This window comes from Rhinopithecus roxellana, chromosome 20 (genome assembly GCF_007565055.1).
Source record: "Rhinopithecus roxellana isolate Shanxi Qingling chromosome 20, ASM756505v1, whole genome shotgun sequence".
Classification (NCBI taxonomy): Eukaryota; Metazoa; Chordata; class Mammalia; order Primates; family Cercopithecidae; genus Rhinopithecus; species Rhinopithecus roxellana.
Genome location: NC_044568.1, coordinates 46,462,436 through 46,482,669, shown reverse-complemented (window position 1 = coordinate 46,482,669; position 20,234 = coordinate 46,462,436). Strand labels below are relative to the sequence as shown.

The following is a 20,234-nucleotide window of genomic DNA, read 5'->3' as shown; positions in this document are numbered from 1 at the left end:
AATGTTGGAATTATAGGCGTAAGCCATCACCCCCGGTGGGTTCAGCGTTTTTATCTACAAGAAAATATTTTGGTGAATGTTACATGTTTTCTAACGGCTGCATAGAAAGGGGTTATCTTTATACAGATAAGAAAAAAATAGCAACCTCAAGGAACACTTCAGGGGGCTTCAGACCCTGAGGGGTGGTCCTATTATACTAAATAAGTACATTTATTAATAAATTCTAGACTGTAGCTTGCATTGAAGACTACGTTTCCCAGCGTGCAGCGTGCTGGCCGTAAGCATTTCGTCCTCCATCGCGGGCGCGCAATGCACCTCGGGGATGGTAGTGTTCTGGTGGCCCAACGGTTTTAACAGCCGGGGAAGCAACCACCGGAAGTGCCGGCCCTGAGAGGTGGAGTCGGGGTGGCGGCGGCGGCGGCGGTTGCCAGGAGCCCGCGTTGCCGCTTGAGATCTGTAATATGGCGGGGAGGAGGAGGAGAAGGCGGCGGCGGACCGAGCTGCGCTCTGTCGGTACCATTTGAGCCATTCGCTTCCTGACAAGGCCCGTGGCGAGGGGAGAGGAGCTGAAGGGGCCGTGGGGGATCAGGTGTGTGCATGAGGAGGGGGTTCGAGCCTCGGCGGGTCCGGGCTGAGAGGTGGTCTGGCGAGGCGAAATTGGCGCCCTGAGGAGTTGAGGGCGGGCTCTGTTGGGCTCCCCGGCCTCAAGCCCCGCCTGGAAAGGCGCCGGCTGTAGGGAGGCGGGACCCCGGGGGCAGCCAGCACCGGTCGCTGAGGTGATGCTCCGATGCCGGCCCCGCTTGGAGGGCCCTCGGTTTGGAGCCTTAAATCGGAGGAGCTGGAGGAGGTGGGCATGGGGCGCTGGGGAGAGGGCAGGGGGTTTTTCCTGGTAAATGAAACTAGGGCCAGAGCCGGAGAACCCCATCGTGGTGATCCAATTTTGGGGGCTGTTTTTCTTCTCCCTCCCACGGTGCTGGAGAGAGCGGCTTCCCCGGGGTGTGCATGGGCCGTTTATGAGCCTCGGTTACCACAACCAAGGCCCTAGGAGCGCTGCTTACTTCGCCTTTGCCACTCTGGGGCATAAGCTTGAGGATAATAAAGTAACTGATTGCCCCTGGAGCTGCTAGATGATTCCCATCCTTTGATTCTATTCTGGTTACGATCCAAGCTCCCTACCCCCAGTTTAGGCAAATGGCAGCCATCTCGAGATTGATTTGACGGGGAGAGGTCTAGAGACAGGGAAATGAGGAAGCCGTTGTCCCCTTTTCTATAATTTTCAATTCCATTTGAATCCTACGGGGAACCAAGCACTGTCGCTGCCCTCCAGGAATTCATACTCTACTGCTAAAAATCGTCATCATCATTATCCTCTTAATAAGAAAAGCAGTCCCCATTATTTGTTGCTTTCTGCGTGTTCTGCACTATGCTAATTGCCCTACATGCATTAGCTCATTGAATTCTTGCAAGATTCCTTTGAGACGGATACCCTGATCATCCCTCTTTTACAGAGGAGGAAACAGGTGTGGGGATGGTAACTGGCTTGCCAAGAACTTGCAGCTAGTATGCATCTGAATAAGAAATCTTCCCCTTTACCGCTTCTGCAAGAAGTTTGCGTCTTTGGGGGAACTGATGGGCAAAGAAACACTAGGTTCTGCAAAAAAAAAAAAAAAAAAAAAAAAAAAAAAAAAAAAAAGCAGGATCTGTTCTGTGTTACTTTTACCACTCCTTTCAGTGACATGTCTGGCAGAGCACGGGTAAGGAGCAGATAGGACCATGAGTCTAGGGGGTTTGGAAAGAGGCTCATTTGGACAGGGGTCAGTGGTTCTCTACGGTATAAATGGAGAAGACAGGGCGTGTCTGAACCTGCTGTAGCTGACAAATTATTACTGGAAGTGGACCAGTGATGCCTGATGGCAAGGTATAGGGTAATAGATTTGTGGTTGGGGTAGCCTCGTAGTCAAGACTCCCTTAAAATAAAACCTTGCTGACAATGGTAATTGTAGTGTGAAAGGCATCGTGTCCTCTTGCTTAATCATGGGATATGGACTGCTCACTTCTTAAATGGTTACCTTTGCAGTTTAAGAGGTACGAGTTTCTCTGGGAATAGAGCCATGGTGAAATTTCCATTCTCTAAATTCCATTCTTCCTTGCTAGCTTTGGTGTATAGTCCGCCTTCTTTTTTTCTTCTGGTTTACATTATTGTTTGGGCTTATTATTATTCTTATTCATTTATTCAATACTTTTATCAAGTGCCTGCTGTGTGCTGATACTGTTCTGTATAATGGGGATTCAGTGAACAAGACTGAAAAGGTACCTGTACTTATGGCGCTTACATTTTGGTGGAGGAAGACAGACAAAAATCAAGGAAATAAACACGATAATTTCAGATAGTGGTAAGTGCTATGAAAATTGGGAAACAGCAGGGTAATGTGATAGTGATCGAGACAGAGTTAATTTAGATGGGGTCATCAGGGACGCCTTCTCTGAGGAGGGGATATCCAAGCTGAGACTAAAGGATAAGAAGGATCCAGTCATGCTCTAAGGATCATCTAGTAATTTGTATAATCTCCATATTAGCACTCATATTTGAATGAGTAATGCATTGTCATATGCTGTGTTGTGCTGTAATAATAATATAGTACTATATACATCTGCAAGATGTAGGACATACGTGTATTATTTAAGGGATGTGAATAACTTTCTGAAACAATGAGGCATATCTCTATGATGTGGAAAGAAAAATAAAACTATGACCATAAAAGTATTAGATTTCCTTAATACTTTCCCCCACTTCTAAATTTGAATTTAATGCTTTGCTTGCGTATCCATAGAAGATATATTACTTTATTTGTATAATCTATTTACATTCTGTGTATTGCTGAATGCATGGCATGTATTAAAAAAATAAAATATTTGAGCAGAAATGGGGTTGTTAAGAAATAATGTGAGTTGAAACCTAGACTAAAAAAAGGCTATGCCTTAAGGCGTTGTATTGTTTTAACTTTTGCTTTTTTAAAATAAATAACTTTGTAAAATAGTCTCACTCACACTGTAGAGAACCATTTGTTCATCATTAGATTCCTACTTTGCATAGATTGAACACAAATAATTACAACTGAATAGTAGGAAGAAATTTTGTTCTTAAACTATGATTAAACTATTTAGTCAAAAATAGCATTATATCTTATTTTTAAATAACCTGATTGTAATTTTGACTATTTTTTTCCCCATTTCTCATTGCACTGTAATTTGTCCCTGATACTTTGGTGTACTGAATTTTTAAGTACTTTGAGGCCTACCAAGGACATATCCTGTTTCATCTTTGCATATCCCACATCATGAATTGAATTTCCCTGCCCTCTCTTTTTTTGTTAAGAAACCAATTCTTTTAAAATGAAGACATAAAGGAACATTATTGTATTATTCATACCCTTGCTGGTTATGATTCTGATAATGTCTTTTTATTTTCCCTTATTTATTTAAAGGAGGTGCCACGCATAATGCTGTGCAAATAAGCAATCAATATTTAATGTTTGCTAAATGAATGAATATGATGCCTAATCCCTGCTGGTTACCTTGTATTTTCATAATCACAATTTCCCAGAAACTGTGAAATTACTGGGATTGTTTTAAGTAGTTTGGTGATGATTCCAATTTTCAACAATAAAATATAATTAATATCAGAGCCAATCGATTTTCTGTTTTTTACCTCTGACTGAGTTGACTGGTGCCCATGGAGTCCAAGTATAGTATTAAGATAGGCAAATTGAAGCAGGAAGATTGCTTGAGTCTGGGAGTTTGAGACTATAGTGCACTGTGATCGAACCTGTGAATAGTCACTGGAATCCAGTTTGGGCAACATAGTGAGACCCTATCTCTTTAAAAAAAAAAAAAAAGTAACCTTTGAACTTCAAAATAGAAAATTTTTAAAAGTAAATATTCTTTGATTTAAGTAGGCTTTTTTGCTACAGTGTTTCTGCCTTTGTATGATATAGTTTTTCTTTGTAGATAAGTCCTGTTAAAGAAAATATAATATCCTATTTTACAATCTGAAGTTAGTAAAGGTGTACAGAACTTTGTTTTCTTTAAGAAGGTTATGAATTCTTAGCTAAATTAATCCCATTTAAAGATTGATTTACATGCATTAATATTCAGAAATACTTAATATATCAAGGACATCTTAATTGGACAGGTTCTTGAGGTGAATTACCATACCCAAGAATTAGCTCCTGATTAGTAAGACAATTCTGGGAGGACGAGTTATAGGAATTGTGAATTATAGGGACTCTCTCATGCTCTGCAAACTCTGCCAAATAAGATCTGTTTTTCCCAGTACATTAAAAATAACATTTTTCTCTCTTGTAGTGTGACTGTGGGAAGATGGAGGAGTATGAGAAGTTCTGTGAAAAAAGTCTTGCCAGAATACAAGAAGCATCACTATCCACAGAGAGCTTTCTCCCTGCTCAGTCTGAAAGTATCTCACTTATTCACTTTCATGGAGTGGCTATCCTTTCTCCACTGGTAAACTTGCTTTGTTTTTAAATAGTTTTTTTCTATAGTGAACAACTAAAAGAGTTCATGGAAAAACAAAAGAAAGGCTTATAAACATTTGAAGAGATGCCCTTATTTGGAATTAGAGAAATGCAAATGAATTAGCATTTTTTACTTACTATTATAGATTGACAAAGAGCTAATAGAACCGTGTGTTCCTTAGACTGTGGAGAAAATGCACTTTTTAATGCACTTTTGCTAAGAGAATCAGTTTATTTTATTTCTAGATGAGAGTTTGGTAGAATTTAAAAGCATACATAGCCTTTGAGTCAGCAGTTCCATTTTTGGGTGTATCCTACAATTATACTCATACGTCAGCCTAAAGAAGTAAGTACAGAGTTACATTAGCATTGTTTAAAATAGCAAAGGTTGACGAACAACCTAAATGTCCATCAGTAGTGGAGTAGTTTAACTGTGGTCCATTTTATAAAATCTCTTACATACCATTACAGTAAGGCAGATGTAAATGTTGAGGCATGGAAGGATCTCGATGATCTAGTGTAAAACACTGTGTGCAGCATGTTGTCAGGGGCAGTATAGAGTCATGATTAGAGGTCCAGGCTCTGGACCAGGCACAGTGGCTCACACCTATAGTCCCAGTCATTTGAGAGGCTGGAAGGAAAAGGATTGCTTGTGACCAGGAATTCAAGACTAGCCTGGTTAACATAGTGAGACCTCATCTCTACAAAAACATTTTAAAAAATTAGGCAGGCGCAGTGACGTGTGCCTGTAGTCCCAACTACTCGAAGGCTAAGGTGGAAGGATCCCTTGAACCTAGGAGTTCCAGGCTGCAGTGAGCCAGGATTGCATTATTGCCTGGGCTACAGAGCAAGACCCTGTCCCAAGAGAAGGAAAAACTCTCCAGCCTGGGCTACAGAGCAAGACCCTATCCCAAAAGAAGGAAAAAAAGAAAAACAAAAGCCTAGGCTCTGGAGCCTTCTGGCCTAGTCCAAATCATTGCTTTGCTACTTGCTGTGTAAACTTGTGGCCCATTTTCTTATTTGTTAAATGGAGATAAAATAGTGCCTATCTCATAAGGCTATTTTGAAGATTAAATGAATGCGTAGATATAAAATGGTTAGAATACCACCTGGATCATAAGAGGTACCCTATATAAGTTAACCATTTGGGTTTTTTAAAGGATGGCTATTCCTGTTCTGGGGAGTGGTGAGAGAATATAGGATAATAGGGAAGACACTTCATCATATACCGTTTGATACTAATTGGATATTTTTAAAATGCATATGACTTTATTTTAAATCACAAACTAATATTAGAAAAAAGTGAGCTTTAAATTTATTTTTTGGTATAACAGGAGTTAAAAGATTAATTTTAATTAATTTAATTGAATTTTTAAAGACACCAGAGCTGGCCGGGCGCGGTGGCTCAAGCCTGTAATCCCAGCACTTTGGGAGGCCGAGATGGGCGGATCACGAGGTCAGGAGATCGAGACCATCCTGGCTAATACGGTGAAACCCCGTCTCTACTAAAAAATACAAAAACTAGCCGGGCGACGAGGCGGGCGCCTGTAGTCCCAGCTACTCGGGAGGCTGAGACAGGAGAATGGCGTGAACCTGGGAGGCGGAGCTTGCAGTGAGCTGAGAGCCGGCCACTGCACTCCAGCCTGTGCGGCAGAGCAAGACTCCGTCTCAAAAAAAAAAAAAAAAAAAAAAAAAAAAGACACCAGAGCTAACTGCCAACTTTTTGTAATGAAACTTTCAAACATACAGTAGAATTGAAAGGACAGTGACCTCCCGTAGATTTACCATTAGATTAAACAATATTTAACATTTTTAACATTTTTATCATCTTTGCTTTATTGTGTTTGTGATTTTTATATACATGTATGTGTGTGTGTGTACATATATACATTTTAAAAAATTGCCTAGCTATTTGAAAACCACAAAGACCTAACACTGCTTCCCTAAATATTTTGGTATACATCTCTTAAAAATAAGGACATTCTCATATGTAAAGCCCCAATACCATTATCACATCTTAAGAAGATTAATAATTTTTAATAATATCTAATAATTCTGTTCATATTTAAATTTTTCCATTTGTGCTCAAAATGCCTTTTATAACTTTATTCCCCCAATCTGGATCCAAAGTTCATAATTAATATTTGCTTGTTATGTTTCTTTATTTTAATCTAGAACCGTTCCTCTACGTCTTAAAAACAATTTTTTTTATTGGTTGGGCATGGTGCCTCATGCCTGTAATCCCATCACTTTGGGAGGCTGAGGTGGGTGTATTGCATTGCTTAATCCCCAGAGTTTGAGACCAGCCAGGGCAACATGGTGAAATCTCATCCCTACACAAAATACAAAAATCAGCCGGGTGTAGTGGCGTGCACCAGTAGTCTCAGCTGCTCTAGAGGCTGAGGTGGGAGGACCACTTGAGCCCGGGAGACTGAGGCTGCAGTGAGCCCTGATCATGCCACTGCACTGCAACCTGGGTGACAGAGTGAGATACTATCTTTAAAAAAAAACCAAAACTGTGATACTGGATTTTTAAAGAGACCAGAGCTATTGTCTTGTAGAATTCCTTAGATCTTGGATTTGTCTCATCATTTCCTAATAGTGATATTTAACTTGTTTCTCTAGTCCCTGTAGTTCCTATGAACTGGAAGTGAAGTCTGATAAACAAGTTAAAAGATTTTTGGAATTCTTTGAAGATGGGCCTGGATGGGGTGGCTCATGCGTGTAATCCCAGCATGGTGGGAGGCTGAGACCAGCCTGACCAACATGGCGAAACCCCATCTCTATTAAAAATACAAAAGTTAGCTGGGCATGGTGGCAGATGCCTGTAATTCCAGCTATGCAGGAGGCTGAGGCAGGAGGATCACTTGAACCCAGGAGGCGAAGGTTGCAGTGAGCCAAGACCCACTGAACCCAGGAGGCAAAGATTGCAGTGAGCCAAGATCGAGCCACTGCACAATAGCCTGGGCAACAGAATGAGACCCTGTCTCAAAAAAAAAAAAAAAACGTAATCCCAGCATTTTGGGGAGCCCGAGATGGTGCATCACTTAAGGTCAGGAGTTCGAGACCAGCCTGACCAACATGACGAAACTCCTTGTCTACTAAAAATATAAAAATTAGCTGGGCATGACGGCGGTTGCCTGTAATCCCAGCTGTGCGGGAGGCTGAGGCAGGAGAATTGCTTGAACCCAGGAGGGATCAGGATCACACCACTGTACTCTAACCTGAGACTCCATCTCAAAAAAAAAATAAATAATAAGGAATTCTTTGGAGATGATGCCCGACACTTCATACTAAATTAATTCAGAAGTTACATGATGTTTAGTTGCCCTGTATTAGTGATGTTTAGTTTGAACACTTGCTTACAGTAGTGACTGCCAGATGGCTCTTTAAAGTATGCATTTTCTCCTCTTGATTAGCAAATAAATTGTATAATGATTCTTTGGTACCATGCATTAGGAAAAAGTTTTAAAACAACATATTTACCAGCTATTTGATAACATATTGCTTGATTTAATGTGGACCAAAATGTCTGAGGCTTGTTGTATAGGGTCTATGACTCCATCTGTTAGTTATCTATAAGCAAAATCTGATGTTTATGGACCTAATCCACATTTTTATATTGTATTTGATAGGTGAATATTGCAACTTCTGAAATAATTTTTTAATTATATATTTTCTATTTGTGTAAGTCTACGATAAGTCTTGACTGTTAACAGTGACTTAATTTCCTAGGACTTAATAATTAAGATTGAAATCCATTATAAAGAGATACAATGCTTAGAACCCTTCCATTTTTTAGGTACGTTATTTTTTTTTGTTTTTGAGACGGAGTCTCGATCTGTCGCCCAGGCTGGAGTGCAGTGGCCGGATCTCGGCTCACTGCAAGCTCCGCTTCCCGGGTTTACACCATTCTCCTGCCTTAGCCTCCCGAGTAGCTGGGACCATAGGCTCTCCCCAACCCGCCCGGCTAGTTTTTTGTATTTTTTTAGTAGAGACGGGGTTTCACCGTATTAGCCAGGATGGTCTTGATCTCCTGACCTCGTGATCCGCCCGTCTCGGCCTCCCAAAGTGCGGGGATTACAGGCTTGAGCCACTGCGCCGGGCCAGGTACGTTATATTTTTATCGGAAGGTAGAGTGAGGTGAAAGAAAAGATGTTCTGATTTTGTAGGCAAATAATACATTATCTGTTTCTTTTGTCATTAAACCTTTGGACATTTTTTTAGGCAGCAAAGAGTTAAATTGTGCACTGGTTAGAAAATTAAAAGTTGTAGAATCCAATTGACCCAGTAAAATAAGATACTGAACGTGGGCTGGGCGTGGTGGCTCACGCCTGTAATCCCAGCACTTTGGGAGGCCGAGGTGGGCGGATCACAAGGTCAGGAGTTTGAGACCAGCCTGACCAACATGGTGAAACCCCATCTCTACTAAAAATCCAAAAATTAGCTGGGTGTGGTGGTGCATGCCTATAATCCCAGCTATTCAGGAGGCTGAGGCAGGAGAATTGCTTGAACCCAAGAGGCTGAGGTTGCAGTGAGCGGAGATCCCACCACTGCACTCCAGCCTGGGTGACAGAGCAAGACTCAGTCTCAAAAAAAAAAAAAAAGGATACTGAATGTGAAGTAATATTCAAGTCAATATTCAAGTGAAGTAATAAAAAACTCAGCAGTGGCCAAAAGGGCTTTAATTTTATTTCTGTCATTTTAGAACATTTGATTAGTGAACAAACTTTTTTTCTTTTTAACTTTTTGATTGAAAATAATTTACACATAGCAAAATGCACAGATCTGAAGTGTTAAAGTTCCATGAGTTTTGATATATGGCATACACATGTATAACTCACACCCACACAGGATATTTTCTTCACCATGGAAAGATCTCTAATGCCCCATCCCACTCAGTACCCAGACCACTGTTCTGATTTCTTTCACTATAGATTAGTTTTGCCTGTTGCACATGTTTTTCACCTTTCTGATTCAGAACTTCCCAATTTTATGATATTTTTATCGTGGGAAATAATTACATTTTTATGATGTTTTGCAGCTTAACGTTGAGAAAAGAAAGGAAATGCAACAAGAAAAGCAGAAAGCACTTGATGTAGAAGCAAGAAAGCAGGTTAACAGGAAGAAAACTTTACTGACTCGTGTCCAGGAGATTCTTGACAATGTTCAGGTGTGTGATTTATGCTGTTTCAGTTATAATAAATAAATCATAAGATAAGCATTGATGATAATTTTTCTGAAATATATTTGCACTTAACTAATTACTAATGTACTTTACTGTTACATTTGAGAAGCTTCATAATTTGTGATTTTCCATTTCAGTTACTCCAAAGAGAATGCACTTGCTTGTTAGTGTTGCCCAGTACTTGAATCAGAGGATATTTACACAATGGAACCATACACTGAATATAATTGCTTATTGTTTGCATTTTGTGACTCTAAAAACATTGAATTCTCAGTGACAAAATGATAGAATTGGGCATTATTGTTTACTCCAAACTAATTAGACTATTGACTAAATGACCTTATTCTCATTCTTTGCTTAAGTAAATAACTGCCCCCATTTTTTTTTTTGGTGAAAATTCTGCTCTTAGATACACAAAATGCAGTTTAGGTACGTTGAATTGTTTAGATGCATCCTGTCTAAAAACTATTTAAACAACACATCTACACCTTGTGCAGTTATTTTTAGATTTGTATAAACAATTTGTTCTGACATGTGGATCATTTTGTACTAAAAAGAAAAACAAATTAATTAGATCGAACAAATAATTTCTACAACATATAGGAGTGTTCTGCTGTGTAACATCTTTTTGTTTTTTCATAATCTTAGGAGTTTGTGGTTTGTCTGTATAATTCGTATTAGATGACACATGTATAATGAACCTTAAGGGTTCATTTCTCTGTTGGTAGTGTAAACCAAAGAAAATGACTGAGGCGAGTCTCAATCCATTTAGAGGTTTGTTTTGCCAAGGTTGAGGATGTGCCAAGGAAAAAGAGACAAAAGTTGCAGTAGGATCTGTGGCTTGTGCTTTTCCAAAAGAGGTTTTGGGGACTTCAGTATTTAAAGGGGAAAGAACAGCAGGAGGGGAAAGAGGAAAGAAAAAAAATGTAGGGTAGGTAGTGAGATAAGTGGTCACATTTTTGTGAGGTTTTGATTAGCACCCACTGAATCCACATGTCACATGTGAAAGGTGGGGGTAGAGGAACAGTCAGCTATGCATTCATCTCAAGCTCAATAAATCTGCATTTTACATAGGATAAAGTAAACAGAGTAGAGGAGAAGTCAAATATACATTTGTCTCCAAAGGGATGATTTCTAGTCATCTTTGGTCTTTGTCAGTATCTTGTCAGAGTGAGATTCAGCAGAACTCTGGGTTGGTGTAAAGATTTTGGGGCCTACAAAGAATTTCCTTGTGAGCAATTTGCAAGAGAGGCTACCTGGGTAGATAGGTGGCCTTCTATTTTGCAGCTGTCTGTTTAGGAATAAAAGGAAAGCAGTTTTTGTGTGACTCAGTTCCTAAGCTTTACTTTTTCCTTTGACATGTGATTTTCCATTTCAGTTACTTGAAATCCCTATGTAATGAGTCGTTAGAATCTGATGAAAAAGTCAAAGGAATATATAGAAAGAGAACAATCTAGACACAGTCTGAGAGTTATAGTGACTCTCATTTGACATAGTTGAGTTTGGGGTCCTGAGATTTTATTTCCCTTTCACAGTAGTACATAGTGTGTGGGTAGTAGATTTCATTTTGCAGATTATAATTACTGTCCATATTAAGTTTAAAAAATGGATTGAGTAGTGCTAATTTAACAATAAGAGGTGGGTTTTTTACTTACTAGATATTTCCTGTGATTGAAACGAAAATGGCGTATCATTTTTGGTCCATGAGGGAAGATAAAATACACTACTAATAAAATTGTTAAAAGAGCATGTATAATGTTGAACTGTAATGAATTAATTACTCAGATAGGAAAATTTTATATAAAACAATTAGATTTCTGCTTCACCTGTAAAACCTAAGATTCTATGATAGAGTTTTTTCTTGTTGTTATTTAGCTTGTCTAACTAAAGGCTCATTTTAGTGACGTATAAACAACATAGCTTCCGAATATCACAAATGTGAAATATTTTATATAAGGAAATCATCTGTTTTACTTAAACCTGTGAACATGTTCATGGATTTCGTAAATATGCATCCTTTTTGTTTTATTTTGGTCCTGAGGCTGTGACTAAGTATGTCTTGTTGTACTGTGTATTGCATAGTACCTGGAAACCATTACCTGGCTTGGGATTTGTAAGGTAAAATAGGAGAGCCATGTGGTCTAGAAAAAAATAAGCACATACAAAACAACCAAAAAAATTGTAATATTCAGGCTTGTTTTGTTGTTGTTGAGACGGAGTCTCGCTCTTTTGCCCAGGTTGGTGTGCAGTGACGCGATCTTGGCTCACTGCAAGCTCCGCCTCCTGGGTTCATGCCATTCTCCTGCTTCAGCCTCCCGAGTATTTGGGACTACAGGCACCCACCACCAAGCCCGGCTAATTTTTTATATTTTTAGTAGAGATGGGGTTTCACTGTGTTAGCCAGGATGATCTCGATCTCCTGACTTCATGATCCGCCCGCCTTGGCCTCCCAAAGTGCTGGGATTACACACGTGAGCCACCGCGCCCGGCCAATATTCAGGCTTTTGATGTCTACATTCATATGATAATACAATGATTTTTGCCAGTTTAATATACGGATTTATAATTACCTTTAGAAACCATCGTAGTTCTCTTTTTATTCTTTTGCAAAGTTGGATTATTTAGATACAAAATATCTATTTTTACATTTATTTATTTATTGAGACAGAGTCTCACTCTGTCACCCAGGATGGAGTGCAGTGGTGTGATCTCAGCTCACTGCAATCTCCGCCACCTGGGTTCAAGTGATTCTCCTGCCTCAGCCTCCTGAGTAGTTGGGATTACCAGTGCCTGCCACCACGCCTGGCCAATTTTTGTATTTTTTGTAGAGATGGGGTTTTGCCATGTTGGCCAGGCTGGTCTTGAACTCCTAGCCTCAAGCAATTTACCTGCCTTGGCCTCCCAAACTGCTGAGATTACAGGCATGAGCCACCTCGCCCAGCTTTAGATATATTTTACATTTCTTTTTCTCATATATGTAGTTGTTCTCATCTTTATCATCTACCAAATGTTTACCTATTTTGGCTGTTCCGAAATTCATTAACAACTTGCTGTTTTAACTAAGCATCAATTAATCAAATTGAATTTTGTTTTAATGAATTGAGTTTTAAGTTCAAATATTTCTTATTTCTAAATAATTTAAGCTTCATGGCTGGGCTATTGTTTACTACAAATTTCCCTCATTTTATGGAGGGATTTTAGTTAAACTTTGGAGTAAGCATGTGGGTGCAGGAGTCTTATTACTGAATCATTTTTGCTTAATCAGTGTCCTGGACAAGTTAGTTTTTGTTAGAGAGGGAATCATTTATGTAAGACATTTCATTACTTGCTGTTTATTGCATATATTATTATCCTTGGATGATAGCTATCCTAGGAGGAACAGTTGGTAATGTTAATAACACGAATAGAAGAAATTTAAGGAAAGTGCTTCTATTCTAAGATTAAATTGCACATGGATATATGAATATATCTGTGTGTGTATACACATATATATGTTCATATTTGTATCAGATTAGATAAGTTTCTTTTTATAAGTCTTTTAATAACTTTGGCAGGATGACCAGTAGGTGTTTTTTCAATAATAATTTGAGCCCCCTGTGATACAGGATACCATAGAAACCTGTCATCTTAGTTTTTCTTTGTGTTTTGAAATGTCAGAATTCTGAATCTTCAATTTCATTTTAGAAAACAGTGAAATCAGATACTTTTTGTGCAATGAGGAAATATTAATTTTTAAATTTCCTGTTTCAGGTTAGAAAAGCACCTAATGCCAGTGATTTTGATCAGTGGGAGATGGAAACGGTTTACTCTAATTCAGAAGTCAGAAACTTGAATGTTCCTGCTACAGTTCCAAATAGCTTTCCAAGCCATACCAAACACTCTACTGCAGCAAAGCTTGATAAGATAGCTGGGATTTTGCCATTGGATAATGAGGACCAATGTAAAACTAACGGAACAGACTTAGCTAGAGATTCAGAAGGATTTAATTCTCCAAAGCAATGTGATAGTTCCAACATTAGCCATGTAGAAAATGAAGCTTTTCCAAAGACCTCTTCAGCAACTCCACAAGAAACTCTTATTTCTGATGGTCTCTTCTCAGTAAATGAACAACAGGATCTACCACTTTTGGCAGAAGTCACCCCAGATCCCTATGTAATGAGTCTTCAGAATCTGATGAAAAAGTCAAAGGAATATATAGAAAGAGAACAATCTAGACGCAGTCTGAGAGGTAGTATGATGAGAATTGTTAATGAGAGTCATTTAGACAAAGAAAATGATGCTGTTAAAGTGGCTGACTGTGTAAAAGAGAAGGCCCAGTTGACAGGCAAACACTGTGTCTCAGTTATTCCTGACAAACCAAGCCTTAATAAATCAAATGTTCTTCTCCAAGGTGCTTCCACTCAAGCAAGCAGCATGAGTATGCCAGTTTTAGCTAGCTTTTCGAAAGTGGACATACCTGTACGAACTGGCCATTCCACTGTTCTAGAGTCTAATTCTGATTTTAAAGTTATTCCCACTTTTGTTACTGAAAATAATGTTATCAAAAGTCTTACAGGTTCATATGCCAAATTACCTAGTCCGGAGCCAAGTATGAGTCCTAAAATGCACCGAAGACGTTCCAGGACATCATCAGCATGTCATATACTTATAAATAATCCAATAAATGCCTGTGAATTAAGCCCTAAAGGAAAAGAACAGGCAATGGACTTAATTGTTCAAGATACTGATGAAAAAACAAATGGGCCTGAAATTGTGCCAAAGTTACCAATTGATTTAGCAGGAGTTTGTTCCAGCAAGGTTTATGTGGGCAAAAATACATCTGAAGTCAAAGAAGATGTGGTTTTAGGTAAATCAAATCAGGTATGTCAATCTTCAGGAAATCATTTAGGAAATAAAGTTACTCATGGACTTTCTACTGTGGAAGGTCAGTTAACATCCGATGAGAGAGGCGCACACAAAATGAACAGTACCTGTGCTGTGATGCCAAAACTGCATGAACCATATGCCAGCAGTCAGTGTATAGCAAGTCCAAACTTTGGAACTGTGAGTGGACTCAAGCCAGCCAGTATGTTAGAGAAAAACTGCAGTTTGCAAACGGAACTGAATAAGTCTTACGATGTAAAAAACCCTTCTCCTTTACTGATGCAAAACCAGAATATGAGACAGCAGATGGACACATCTATGGTGTCCTGTGGAAATGAACAATTTTTGGATAACAGTTTTGAGAAAGTTAAACGGAGACTTGATTTGGATATTGATGGTGTGCAAAAAGAAAACTGCCCTTATGTCATAACAAGCGGAATAACTGAACAAGAAAGGCAACATTTGCCAGAAAAAAGATACCCTAAGGGATCTGTCTTCATTAACAAGAATAAAATATTAGGAACTAGTTCCAAAGGTAAGGAATCCTTGAAGCATTTAATACCTGCTATGCAGATGATACCTTTATTTTAATAATTGACATTTTGGGCCAGGCGCGGTGGCTCAAGCCTGTAATCCCAGCACTTTGGGAGGCCGAGATGGGCGGATCACGAGGTCAGGAGATCGAGACCATCCTGGCTAACATGGTGAAACCCCATCTCTACTAAAAAATACAAAAAACGACCCCATCTCTACTAAAAAATACAAAAAACGAGCGGGGCGAGGTGGCGGGCGCCTGTAGTCCCAGCTACTCGGGAGGCTGAGGCCGGAGAATGGCGTAAACCTGGGAGGTGGAGCTTGCAGTGAGCTGAGATCCGGCCACTGCACTCCAGCCTGGGCGACAGAGCGAGACTCCATCTCAAAAAAAAAAAAAAAAAAATTGACATTTTTGGGGAAAAAAATGGTCTTTATTCATATAGGCACTTAATTTTATCTTATTAGAAAGCTTATAGTCAGCTACAGTTTATTGCCATTTGATAGTCTTTCTAAAAGATTTTCTTGAGACAAGGTCTGGGTTTATCACCCCAGTTTGGAGTGAAGTGGCATGACTTCAGCTCACCGCCTCCTAGGCTGAAGCCATCCTTCCACCTCATCCAAGTAGCTGGGACTACAGGCTCATGCCACCATGCCCGGCTAATTTTTGTATTTTTTGTATTGTAGAGATGTGGTTTCTGGCATTTGCCCAGGCTGATCTCAAATTCGTGAGCTCAAGTGAGCCTCCCGTCTCAGCCTCCCAAAGTTCTGGGATTACAGGCGTGAGCCACAGCACCCAGCCAGGATTTTCTTTTTTGAGACAGTCTGGCACTGTTGCCCAGGCTAGAGTGCAGTGGCACAAACTTGGCTAACTGCCACCTCCACCTCCCGATTCAAGCAATTCTCATGCCTCAGCCTCCTGAGTAGCTGGGATTTCAGGCGTGAGCCACCATGCCTGGATGGATCTTCTTATTTAAATGATAAAGCTTTCATAGTCCACTTGGTATTATTGAGAATATTAATAATTGGAGGAAACAGTTCTTTTTTTTTTTTTTTGAGACAGAGTCTTGCTCTATCACCAGGCTGGATTGCAGTGGCGGGTTCTCACCTCACTGCAACCTCTGCTTCCTGGATTCAATTGATTTTCGTGCCTCAGCCTCCAGAGTAGCTGGGATTACAAGTGCGTGCCACCTGGCCTGGCTAATTTTTATATTTTTAGCAGAGATGTGGTTTTGCCATGTTGGCCAGGCTGCTCTCAAGCTCCTGGCCTCAAGCGATCCACCTGCCTCAGCCTCCCAAAGTGCTGGCGTGAGCCACTGCACCTAGCCCCAAACAGTCCTGCTTGAAACATCATCACTTACAGTTTTCACTGTATTACTATGAGGTCTTTCTTTTGGACTATGGTTTCTAATGTTTATTTCAGTTTGCTTTTTCATTTTTAGTGCGATCTTCATGTAGTTGGCCCTTCGGTAAACACTTTAACATCAAATTATTAGATAAAGTATCAGAAATAAGGCTCTGAATAGGTGGTTCGAAAATGGTTCTTTAGGCTGGCGCAGTTGCTCATGCCTATAATCCCAGCACTTTGGGAGGCCGAGGTGGGTGGATCACTTGAGGTCAGGAGTTCGAGACTAGCCTGACTAATATGACGAAACTCCGTCTCTACTAAAAATATGAAAAGTAGCTGGGCGTAGTGGTGCACATCTTTAATCCCAGCTACTTGGGAGGCTGAGGCAGGAGAATTGGATGAACCCAGGAGGTGGAGGTTGCAGTGAGCTAAGATTGTACCATTGCACTCCAGCCTGGGTGACAGAGCCAGATTCCGTCTCAAAAAAAAAAAAAGAGATTCTTTATTAATAAAAATTATTTCAGTTTCTTTCTGTTGTATCTATTAACAGCAATTTATTAAAGCACGTTTTTCTCCTTCATTACTCCTTACTTTATTGTCATGGTTCATAATTCTTTATCACTGATATAGAAGACATATAAATCAAGTAAATTAAGCTCTTAGGGCTTATGGGAAATACAGGGTTGGGTCAGACTGCTTAAAACCTGTGCAACTTTATTTTTTATTTTTAGTTTTTTGAGACAGGGTCTTGCTCTGTCACCCAGGCTGAATTGCTGTGGTGCGATCTCAGCTCACTGCAGGTCTGGGTTCAAGCGATTCTCCTGCCTCAGCCTTCCAAGTATCTGGGATTTACAGGCTTGCACCACCACACCCAGCTAATTTTTATATTTTTTGTGGAGACAGGGTTTCACCATGGTGGCCAGGCTGGTCTCGAACTCCTAGGCTCAAGTGATCAGCCCTCCTTGGCCTCCCAAAGTGCTGGGATTACAGGTTTGAGCCACCAGCCCTGGCCCATCCTGTGCAACTTTATAAGAGCTCTAATAAAAACAGTGACTGTTACCTGGGGAGCCAACTTGGATCCTCCAAGTAGACAGCATAGCAAGGCAAGAGGCTGCCTTAGTGAATATCAGAAGTATATAAGCCCAACAGAGTGGAAATGTCCTTTTTTTTTTTTGAGACGGAGTTTCACTCTTGTTGCCCAGGCTGGAGTGCAATGGTGCCATCTCAGCTCACTGCAGCATCTGCCTCCCAGGTTCAAGCGATTCTCCTGCCTCAGCCTCCCAAGTAGCTGAGGTTATAGGCATGCGCCACCATACCTGGCCAATTTTGTATTTTTTTGGTAAAGATCAGGTCTCACCACGTTGGTCATGCTGGTCTCAAACTCCTGATCTCAAGTGATCCACCTGCCTCGGCCTCCCAAAGTGCTGGGATTACAGATGTGAGCCACCACGCTCGGCCCATACTTGGTATTTGTACATTTCAACATGTCTTACCACCTTCTACGTAGGAAGCTTGTATTGTCATAATGTTTTCTCTTAATTAGTAACTAAAATATCTGGAATTTTCTTGTCCAGTCCTTTTTGAAACCTCAAGCTGAGAAAGCTTTATACCATCAAAGAAACACTTTCTTGGAAAATCAAAACAAGACAAAACTACAAGCTACAATACCAGAGACCCTGGAGGACAAGTGTCAAAAAAAAAATGGTGGTGGGATGCAGTTGAGAACCATATCTGAAAGTTAAGTAGAGTCAGGAGAATCTTGTCTGAATGTATAGTCCTGGGTCTGTCGTTTCAGATCAGGATGGGATCTGTTGAATGAGTGGGTAAAGGTGATGCAATACAGGTCTTACTTTACTGAGTATCATGAAATAAAAGGAGTGGAAAATGTGAATGTGGTTCAAAGCGGAGACCCAGCTATATCTTGATTGTATTATGTCAGATCCAGGAATACTCTCTGTCAGAAGGATAATTTAAATTGAATGGTATAAAATATCGGACATTAGACTTGTAGTGAATTTTCTAAATTGAGGAGACATGTTTCTTTTCAGAAAGCGAGGAGTTACTAAAAAGCAAGATGCTAGCTTTTGAAGAAATGCGGAAGAGACTAGAAGAACAGCACGCTCAGCAGTTATCACTACTCATAGCTGAGCAGGAAAGGGAACAAGAAAGACTGCAAAAGGTGAGGAATGTGGGGGGAGATACAACTGGTAAGTGAAATTTAGCCAAGGATACCTATGAATTTTGGTCATGTATAGAATACTTGTAATTTTTTCCTCCATATGTCTTATGGTAAGGGAGTCATTTTGATACATGAATGGTATTTTTTGTCAAAATGTGAAGTTTGATATTTAGATCCTTATTTAAAAGTAACTGCATAATTTATCGGATATTTTATTGAATCCTTGATTTAAAGCTTAATATTTTCAAAAGGTATTTTATAAATAGGTGCTAAAGTACACATTCTGCAAGAGTTATATCATAAAAATGACAGTTGTGCTGGGCATGGTGTCATGAGCCTGTAGTCCCAGCTATGTAGGAGGCTGAGGTGGGAGGATCACTTGAGCCCAGAGATTCAAGGCTGCAGTGAGCTATGATTTCGCCTTTGTGTAGCCACTGCACTCCAGCCTGGGCAACAGAGGGAGACCCTGTCTCTGTAAAAAGAAAAAAAAGAATGACACTTGTTATAATATTATTATAGTTATTAATAATTTATACATTATCACATATTAAAATACATTATAGACTGGGCGCCGTGGCTCATGCCTGTAATCCCAGCACTTTGGGAGGCCAAGGTGGGTGGATCACCTGAGGTCAGGAGTTTGAGACCAGCCTGGCCAACATATAGTGAAATCCTGTCCCTACTAAAAAATACAAAATGGTGGTGCACACCTGTAGTCCTAGCTACTTGGAAAACTGAGGCAGGAGAATCACTTGAACCCTCAAGGTGGAGATTGCCGTGAACTGAGATTGTGCTACTGTGCTCCAGCATGGGGGACAGAGTGAGATTCCTTTTCTCAAAATGAGAGAGAGAAAGAGAGAGACAGAGAGAGAGAGAGTAAGGAAAAGAAAAGAGGGAGGGAGGGAGGGAGGAAGGAAGGAAGGAAAGAAGGAAGGAAGGAGAGAGAAGGTAAGGGAAGGGAGAAAGAAGGAGGGATAATTTGAGGAAGAAAAACTTGAAATAATAATTGCTGATAATTACATGTACTTTTGGCTAAGCCTAAAATGATATCATTTTGGGACATAATTAAAAGGTTTAGCATGTTACAATAAACTGTTCATCTATAGGAAATAGAAGAGCAGGAGAAAATGTTAAAAGAGAAGAAGGCAATGACAGCGGAAGCCTCTGAGTTGGACATTAACAGTGCAGTGGAATTAGAATGGAGAAAAATAAGTGACTCTAGTTTGCTGGAAACAATGCTGTCTCAAGCGGACTCACTCCATACTTCAAATTCAAATAGTTCTGGTAAATATTTAAAAATCCTTTTGCATTTGGGAAAATGATCCTACAGTAAGATATTTATTTGGCACACTATAAGATTATATCTCCTGTTTTCAAATGATTCCATGTCCAACCCTCTTCGCCAGCTGCTTAGTAACCAGTGAAAAATGACAAGATAGGAGATCAAAGACTTGTGAGCAGTTTGTGGGCAAAGAATACCTTTGCTAGGAAAATATCAGGAAATTCGGCTCAGAGCCCAGTCTGATCATTCATGCAGCAGGTGATATACTTCGAGTGAAAACAATTTGCTCTCTCCTGAGTGATCTTGAATTA

General features: G+C 40.0%; 1 protein-coding gene across 7 annotated transcripts in view; it reads left to right on the top strand.

The window, feature by feature from the left end:
- Positions 1 to 354: 354 nt before the first annotated feature.
- Positions 355 to 20,234, top strand: part of CCP110 (centriolar coiled-coil protein 110) — a 30,871-nt gene continuing 10,991 nt past the window's right edge. For 2 of the 7 annotated variants that reach the window (XM_010388545.2, XM_010388547.2), the window contains exons 1-6: positions 355 to 589; positions 4,366 to 4,521; positions 9,577 to 9,705; positions 13,471 to 15,118; positions 18,511 to 18,641; positions 19,748 to 19,925. In XM_010388545.2, coding sequence (XP_010386847.1) covers positions 4,381 to 4,521; positions 9,577 to 9,705; positions 13,471 to 15,118; positions 18,511 to 18,641; positions 19,748 to 19,925 — 2,227 coding nt within the window. In that variant the 5' untranslated portion in view covers positions 355 to 589; positions 4,366 to 4,380. Of the gene's footprint in view, positions 590 to 629; positions 848 to 2,250; positions 2,394 to 4,365; positions 4,522 to 9,576; positions 9,706 to 13,470; positions 15,119 to 18,510; positions 18,642 to 19,747; positions 19,926 to 20,234 lie in introns of those variants that run through there. The other 5 variants (XM_030925578.1, XM_030925577.1, XM_010388546.2 and 2 more) reach the window with 4 other exon arrangements.